The 9352-nt window shown below is 44.0% G+C and overlaps 1 protein-coding gene across 1 annotated transcript in view; it reads left to right on the top strand.

The window, feature by feature from the left end:
* Positions 1-8216: 8216 nt before the first annotated feature.
* Positions 8217-9352, top strand: part of NPHS2 (nephrosis 2, idiopathic, steroid-resistant (podocin)) — a 19191-nt gene continuing 18055 nt past the window's right edge. The window contains exon 1 of the mRNA XM_010850150.1: positions 8217-8530. Within this exon, the coding sequence (XP_010848452.1) occupies positions 8257-8530 (274 nt within the window). The 5' untranslated portion in view covers positions 8217-8256. The remainder of the gene's footprint in view (positions 8531-9352) is intronic.

Raw genomic sequence — 9352 nt, 5'->3', positions numbered from 1 at the left:
GACCCGCAGCTGTGAGGCGGCCTGCGCGCCTGCGCACTAGTGCCTGAGGGCCCGCGAGGTGCGCTCCAGGCGCCGCGTTCCGGCCCCGAGGGCTCACGGCCGGTGGGACGGTTAGGTAGGACTGGTGGCTCCGGAATCTGGCCTGGGTTCGGTCCCAGTCCTGGGGCCGCCTAGGTCACCTCCCAGGCAGCTTCTGGGATGGCCGGCGCCTACTTCTTGTGACGTGCTTGGGAGGCACGAGGTGAGGCAGCGCGCACAAGAACCCCTCCAAACACCTCTAGGCCGGAGAAGGAGGCTGTGAGGTTCTTAGCCTAGGTGTGCCTCTCAGTCGCCCGTGGAGCTTCTTTAAGAAGTGAAAAAGATGCTCGGGTCTGATCAGCAGATACTCTGATTCTAGCAGGTCTGGGTCTATTGGAGGAAACTTCAGGCAATTCTGATGCTTGGTGGAGAAGCGCTCCTGAGCTAGATAGATGCAGCTCCCAGCAGAGCGGAATGGGTGGGGCAACGAGGGCTTCCTGAATGAGTGGAGAACTTCACTGGAGATAAAAGCGCTGGGAAACTAAAGAAGAAGATGTATTTGAGGAAATAACCTGGGGTGTATTTTACTGGATAGGTGGAATAAGCCAGTTGTATAAGGGCCTTGAAAACCAGATAATGATAGTTTAAGAGGTATAGACTAGAAAGGCAGAGTATGAAGACTTTTACCTTAAAATATACAATCTAATTAAAGGAACAAGAAAACCAAAAGATAACCGAGGATGAGTCAAGAAAGAAACCAGAGCACACACATCTACTTTGACCTAAAATCCCACGACATTAAGACAAAAGCTCTAAGGAACAAAATGTTCCATCAATGAACCAAGAATACTGAGTAATCTCAGAAACACAGAAAAGATTTGTGGGCTGGTTTATAGCAAAACGGACAGGGCTAAATAGCAAATTAACTAAAAGGAAAGTGATGAAACATAAAGAATGGATCCAGCTGGATACTACTCCAACATCTGAATGACAGGTATTACACAAACAACAGAACGGTGGTGAGGGTTGGAGATTTGGAAGAAAGAAAATGTCTCAGATTTGAAGAAAATCACAAATTTTCAGATTAAATGGTTCCACTGAGTCCTTAGGATGACTAATAAACTTAAGATCCCATTCTAGACAACATCCAGAAGAAAGAGAAGAGCTTTTATATAGAAATAGGTTACCTAGAAAGCAATGGAAATTATATTGCAATTGGATTTCTCAATGGAGCAATGTCTTTAAAGCTGAAACTGAAATCCTTACCCCAGCCAAATCAGCATTTAAATGGAACACCTGAAAATTCTGAAAATTTACCATCTCACTAAACAACCTGAGAGCAAAATGAACAATGAATTGAAAAACCATATCCCTGATTTTCACTGTTATCTACAATAATAGGTAACATATGGTGCACTTACTACATGCTCTTAACGTAGATTATCAAATTTTAACAATCTGAAAAAGTACAATTATGATCCCCACTTTAAACTGAAGAAACTGACAGAAATGAACAAGGATATAAAAAAGTGATAGGCAGTAAAAACAAAACTCTTGATCGAATCTAGAAAGTTATTGGCGCATAATGTGAAAATAAGAGATTTTTACCAAGATATTCTGGAGCTAAATCTCAGATCAATAACTGCAACCTGAGTGTCAGGGGCTGAGTTGCTTCAATAAGGGGACCCCATTTGGAAGAGTTAAGCTACACTTGAAGTCATCACTTGCTTGGGTTTATAATGGACTGTCATTCTCTGAAAACTGTCAGACTTATGTAGTGGCTAAACTGGAATGAGGTGGGAACCATCACCTTAGCATCTTTCTTGCCTTTGATGGAGACACTCTGCAGGTATGTAGTAATGCTTTTGATGTTCTATTTTGGCACTTGACTTGGCATTTTCTACCAGAATAGCCCTTACTCAATGAGTGAAGGTGCCCATGTAAGAATTCTGTCAGTTGCTAAGATTACCTACTCCAGCTATTCACTTGGCGAGTAGGGTACTAACCACAGGATGAATTCACAGTCCTACTAGCCCTGCCCAAAGGTGAACTTGGACCAGAATTTAATTCATTTATCACCTAACCCCTATATTCTCAGAATGTTGATAGCACACAGTGATATTCGTGTTCTTTTGATATTAGTGACAGGTACTAAGAAGTTTGAGTTCCTCCTGTTTGCCAGAACATTTATCCATAAGGGGTTCCAAGGCCTTTGGGGAAAGGCTAGAGAAAAGGTTTGCAGTACTTAGGTACAGTGTTTCAGCAGCATCCTTCTTTAAGAATATTTAGGCTACACTCCTGGAATCTGATTTAGTTCTTGGAACAGAACTGACAAGTCATGTTTCTCATTCAGAGTCCTCTGTTCCCCAGACCTAGAACTGTGTTTTGTTGGTTTGTTTGCTTTTGTAATTACACAAATCAAAAAGACTTAGTGAGTTGTTTGTTGATTTCATCCCTGGGACCCTACAATTAATTACCACAACCAGACAACTCTGTGAGTCAGACCAATGTGTTTTCCATCCTGCCCATTATGATGACCAGAGCGCACTTTTCTTCTATTAATTAACTGTCTCCACCTGGTCTCCTCCCATCCCCTGCCTGTATCTGGGAGTATATTTCCATTGCAGCTGCTCCTACCAGCATTCCTACCTTAAAAAACAGCCAATAACGAGTTTTGTGTGGTGGTGTGTGTATGTGTGTTTTAAGCTTCTGAAGCTTTAATATATGCCCCATGACAAGTATGAGAGAATCTTTTGAAAACACTGTCCGTGAAGGAGGAGGTGAGTTAGAAGCTCATGATAGAACTTGGGCAGCATTCCAACCTCCCAAAGTTTAACATTATGCCCAACTTGGGGCCATTTGATGTCTGTTCAATTCTATTCCTCACAGCAATTACGCTAAACCTTTGCCATCCCTATTAAACTTTTTTACATATTCCTGCCTCACCACTAGAAAATGACTTGGCTCTGACTCCCAAAGACACACACAGAGAGAGGGAGAGACAGAGAAAGAAATACTTTCTTTCGGACATCCTCCAGCCATTCCTTCTTGGCCAAATCCTTGAATAAACAGTCCACGCTCACTTTTCCCCACTTTTTCATCCACCATTCCCTACTCAATCCAAAGCACTCAGCCTGCTACTCTGAACATCTTAGTTTTATCAAAACCACCAATGACAAATCTGACAAATCGTAAGAACTTTTCAATCTTTCCATGGTAGGTGACTGCTTCCTCTCTGTGTCCCCTCCCTTTCTGAAAATCTCTCCTCTCTGGGTGTCTATAATGCTGCTTCTTTGAGCTTGGCACCTAGGTTTCTGCCCTTATTTCCTATTTCTGTTTTTCCATTAAATGTCCACACCTACCAGGGTCTGTCCTTGGCTTCTCCTTTTCAGTCTTCCCCCTCTTCCTGAGTGACCTTTTTCACTCTCACACGTTCAGCTTTGACTCATGCCTTCCAAAACGCATGTTCATTCAAATAACACAGATTTTCTAGTTCCTACCATGTGCCAGGCACTACTAAAATATGAAACTACAAGAGCAAGACAAAGTTCTGTTCTCCTGGACCTAACTAAGGACAAACAAAAAGCAGATAAATATATAAAACGTCAAGTAACGATAACTTACGAAAAATAAACCAGGGTAAGCCGGAGTGAGAAGGGGCTGCTTTAAACAGAGTATTTAGAAAACACTTTGTTTAACCTCTAAGCTAGGGATTCCCGACTTGTAGTTCCAGAGCATCAAAACAATCTAGAAACTTGTTACAAATCATCAGACCCAACCCCTGACTTGCTCAACTAGAACCTGGGGAAGGGGCAGGAAGAGCCCGACAACGCAGTTTAATTACCCTCCAGGTGATTCTGTGCTGCGCTTAGACGCTCAGTTGTGTCCGACTTTTTGTGACCCCATGAATTAGAGCCCACCAGGCTCCTTCTGCCATGGGGATTCTTCAGGCAAGAATACTGGAGTGGGTTGCCATGCCCTCCTCCAGGGGATCTTCCCAACCCAGGAATGGGTTCCCAGAAACCTAGGTCTCCCGCATTGCAGGCGGATTCTTTACCGTCTGAGTCATCAGGGAAGCCCAAGAACATTGGAGTGGGTAGCCTATCCTCTCTCCAGGGGATGTTCCCGACCCAGGTTATGGGACAGGGGTCTCCTGTATTACAAGTAGATTCTTTACCAGCTGAGCTACCAGGGAAGCCCCAAGTGATTCTGATGGCCGCAGTGAGAACTGCAGTTCCTACCCTACCCCCACCCCGATTCATTGTCCTGAATAGATTACTGGTGTGCGGTCTATCGGATTGATTTTCTCAGCCCGTAAGGGTAGCTTGAGGGTTGGGGGGGAAGGAGATGCTGGGGACCCCTCCGGTCAAAAGACTCCACCCAGACTTTTCAGAAGGCGACCAAGTGGGGTCAGCTGGCATGCTCACAGGCCTCCAGGAAGAAAGGTAAGAGCCAGACACTCACTGAATCTGCTGCAAGAAGCTGGGTGCCGCCAGTTTTCTGAGTTCAGGAGCGCCAGACGAAGCGCTTCCGGTTCGCAAGGAGGCTGCGCAGCTTAAAACTAGGCCCACGAAGGGCCGGGAGCGAGGTGGGGGTTCCTGCGCAGCGGGCGTTAGCCCTTGCGGCCAATTCCATGCCTGAAGTTTTATCTTTATTTTGAAATACTGGTTTGGAAAAAGTTTGGTTGAATTTGAAATCCATTTGTACCATACTCCGAAAGAAGAGAAACCATTACAATGAGCCTGCCCACTGCAACTGGAAAGTAGCCAGGGATCGCTGCAACTAGAGAAAGCCTGTGGGCAGCCACCAAGATCCAGCACAGCCATAAATAAAATAAATCTTTTTTAAAAATTGAGTGAACACATTTCTCATCCATGGTAACAAAAAATATTTAAAGCTTATCAAAAACCCTTGATTAGGAATTTCATGTAGTCGTTTGATCTGCTGGAAGGCCCAGTTCTTGAAGCCCTCTGAGAATCACCTGCCCGCCTCTTAATATGGCTTAATCTAGGTTTTCTCTGACTTTACTCAGGATTACTTGTCCCCTCCTTTGGGTCCCCATGGTAACATATAGATATCTGTGGTTCCCACCGGGAGCAATTTTGTCCCTTTGGGACACTTGACAATGTCTCAGGATTGGTACTACTGGCATCTTGTGGTGGGTAGAGGCCAGAGATGCTGCTAAAGATCTTGCATAGGAAAGTCCCCTGCAACAATTATCTGGTCCAAAAGGTCAACAGCGCTGAGGCCGAGAAACCCTGCTGTAGATCCTTCTGTCATAACATACACACTTTATCACACCTGTATGTTTACATATGTTTCTCCCTGTTAGACTCTGTTTCTCAAGAACATGGCTTAGCTTTACATTCTCAGAGGTGAGCAATGCTAACATACGGTAAGCGTTGACTATGTATCTGTGAAGTGAATTCATGAGAGAAAAGTCCAGGCAGTCTTACCTACACCTAACAAGTAGACAACTGCCTCTCCAGGCAAAGAAGGCCAGAACTTGAAACACTTGAGAGCAGAGTAATGAGAGAAAGTGGGTCTAACAGAGATGCCTGCAGTTATTTACCAACTGCTCAACCTATAAAGGTAAAAATCTCTCGAGTCTTCTATCCCCTCACCCCCACTACCCCCTTCATAACTCCATGCAGTCACTAAATTCTGCTATTTCTCTACCTCAGAAATAAATCTAAGCCATCCCCACTGCCAAAGCCAGCTCTCATCAGCATCGCTTTCCTAGACCACTACTGTGCCCTCCTGGTTGGTTTCTCTGCCACCTACAAATTGACAAAGTTAAATTTAAGTCCCTGTAGTTTCTTCCAGCTTTAAAGTATTTGCAATTTTATCTAGTGATAATGAATTCCAACTTTTCCATTAAATAAGATGTATAAATATTCACTCTTAATTATAGATATAAAATTTCAAGCTGCTAAATGAGAATAAGTATATTAACTTAGAAAGCCTTGAAATCTTTCATGACCTTTGTCTTAGAAACAAACTCAAAGCCAGCAAGTTTAATTGGTCCTCTCCCTCTCCTGATAACTCCATTCCCACAGAGGTCAGGCTCATAACAAACCCAAACAAGGGCTAATGTATTAAGAGATAAAGCTGTGCACATATATTTTCAGCAAAGGGATGACTGACACACTTTCAATTAAAAAGGAATCTAAAAGAAAACAGCATCATCATTTTAAGAAGAGATGAGGCCAGCCAGCTAGAGACTAGTGCTGCTACCTCAGCACTCAGCTGTTGACTTTTTTAACACGGAATGTTACCCCCTTTCTCAGATATTGTCATTGTCATTCATAATCCAAAAAGCCTTGTAATATAAGCAGATGCTTGTGTTAGTGTTATAAATGGATATAGAAAATGAAGTAGTGATTAAATAACAGCAGAGGAGACTGAGAACAAGTACCCAACATGGGCTGCAACAATCAAATATGGCTTTTTCTCATCAATTTTTCTCCTACAAGAAATCTTATTGGGGGAGAAGGTACAGCTTTGAGAATGTAATTTGGCCAGATATCCCGCCAATTCTTGGTTCAAAAATTGAGGTACAATTTTAGTTTAAGAGTCTACAGCTAGGACTCTAGGTCAAATTAATACATAACAGAAACAAAAGATGAGAAAAAATTAATAAATGCTACAGTTTCATGCTTTTGCAAATAGGAAAATCTTTAAAGATGATAAACTAGCTATGTTTAATAGCAACTATTAATTTGTAATGAATACTAAATAATCATATTTTTCCCCCTTTGGGCCAAATGCAACTTCAAAATTTTTTTCAGTATACTGTTATGGGGAAAAAATACTGAGTCAGGCACTTGAAACATTTACTCTCCCTATGTAGTCCACACAATATTCAGGTTTAGACAGTAAAAAATAAATCTATTTGACTTTTTTACAAATCTTTTAATTATTATATTCCCAGGGACCTAACTCAGAATATATGGAAGAAAATAATGGAATGGTTTTTCCAGAGTCAATTTAAGTTACTTCAGAAACTGCAGTCCTTGCTTTGGAAACATGGAGTCTTACCCACTTACCAGGAAAGTCTCCCAGTCCTCATTCTTTAATAAAGTTTTTGAGAAAGAAAAAAAGCTATCACTATGTGAACTCAATAAATATTGGAAAATTAAAACTAAGTGATCATTATCTCTACCATACTGTAATGAACTATTTGAGTAGAATCATAAATCTTGAGTTTGGTTATCCAGACCAACCTCCTATTCAGTGAGAAATTATTAATAGAGAATAAAAAAGAAATAGATCCATTCAATGTTTCAAATTCCTCAGATGCAGGTGGGGCAGCTACCCCAGGGTACTGCCAGGGTACTGCTGAGTGGAGATGGCCAGTAAGGCTTAAAAAAGCAAAACTCTTGCCTTCATGAAGGAAGAATGGGAACAGGGTTTAGCCAAAAACAAAAGTAGCCCTTTCCCTAAAAAAGTTAAATCAGATCCCTGCTCTTCTGATTCTTCAAGAAGCAACATCAGCAGGCTTAAGCATTAGTAAAATAATAAATTAGTAAAAAAGAAATATAAATAAGAGAGCATGTGTGAGTGTAAGTAGAGGTCTGGGAGAATTTTCCTCACCCCCACCCACTCCCACCCACTTCGCCCCTTTTAAAATGTGAATCTTCCCAGGAGTAGTCAGCCAACACCTTTACCTGTGAATTTCGGCAGAAAGAGTAGGGCCAGGACATAAAGTAAATTAGGAGAGGAAAGATAGCCTTGAGAAGATCTTAAGGGAGAGGTGGGGGGAGGGGTGGTGCTTGCAGAGAAGTTTCTGATTTTACCTTAAAGTTACCCTCATTGGACAACCTTTTCTGTCCCTTAATCTCTCTAGCCTTACGCGGGGACCACATATTCTAATTCATACAATATTAACAAATCGTAAAGCAAAGTGCCATCACACCTTCAGCAGTTTGCGGGCCTGCGTGATATTTCAGTTCAAATGTTCGTCTCTAGAAACACATTTTAAAACGTTTTAACCTGGCACACGGGCTCTCACACAAACTCACTGCTGAAGGTGGCACCGAGTCTCAAGGGCGGCGCGCCCGGACCCCGGCTCCTCTGAGAAACAGCTGTCGGATTTCACCTTGAGCAGAGCCCCGCCCGCACACCTCTGGTGTCCCGCCCCCGCTCACGGTCATTATATTCTCCCCCAGGGATGCGCCTGCATCACTGCCAAGAGACGCCGCAGGAACCGCACTCCCGGGCCGGGTCGCTCTGAGGATGGAGAAGAGGGCTCGCAGCTCCTCCAGAGACGCCCACAGGAGAGGCAGCGGCTCCTCGCACAAGGAGAGCAAAAGGGCGAAGACAGACAGGGGCGGCCGAGGCCGCGGGCGCCGGGATGCCGAGCCGGAGCAGTCGGCCCTCAGGCGGGCAGGGAGCCCGGGCGAGCCCCGAGCGCCGGCAGCCACTGTGGTGGACGTGGATGAAGTCCGGGGCTCTGGCGAAGAGGGCACCGAAGTGGTGGCGCTGCTGGAGAGCGAGCGGCCCGAGGAAGGTACAGCGGGCAGGCTGAGGCCCCGGGAGAGGGTGCGGTCTTTCCAAGTGGTACCCAAGAAATGTCAGTTAGGGTGCAACGAGTCACCTCCCTGAGAGCTACAGAGGTAAGAGCAGCCGGCTGGACCTGCTCAGATTCCCAGGAAATGAAAGCGAGTTAGGACCCGCTGATCCACCAGTGGTGAAGACCAAAATGCATCAGAAGAAATACAAATAACATCCACCAAATACCATTGATGGCAGGGGTCAGCCACGGTTGGGAGGTGGGAGGGAGTGTGGTCCAGGTTGGGGACCAACATGCCAAAGGAACCTTGCAGCTGCTCCTGTGTCTGGAAGAGTATGTGGGCCCCTAGTTTAAGAAATGCAGGAGCTGATGATTCAGGGTAGTTTGTAGCTTATTCTCGGCTCTTCATCAGACTTAACCTAAAAGCATTTTACACTTTCTTTGTGCTGATCGGTCTTTCTAAAAAGTAGAGACAGCCAAGTACAGAAAAGCCAGATCTCAACTAACCATTTGATCATAGGCAGAGCCTTACCCATCTATCAAATGGGGATACCAACAGAGGGTACCCACCACAGAGGGTAATTGTGAGGATAAAATGAGCTAACAGAAACATTAAAATGAGCTAAGATAAACACTCGAAGTTCGCATCTTACACAAAGCCTGGAAAGAATAGACATATAATATAAATGCTCAGAGCGGAATCTTTGCAAGCTAAAAGAGGCAAGTTAGACCAAAGGGAGGGAATCACAGGGAAAAGTGTCTCTTTGGCTTCTGCAGGTGAAACAACTCTTAGGAACAAATTTATCTGCTTCCAATCCT

This window comes from Bison bison, unplaced genomic scaffold (genome assembly GCF_000754665.1).
Source record: "Bison bison bison isolate TAMUID 2011002044 unplaced genomic scaffold, Bison_UMD1.0 scf7180017864289, whole genome shotgun sequence".
Classification (NCBI taxonomy): Eukaryota; Metazoa; Chordata; class Mammalia; order Artiodactyla; family Bovidae; genus Bison; species Bison bison.
Note: the sequence above shows the minus strand (reverse complement) of the source record. Positions and strands in the feature narration are given on the sequence as shown.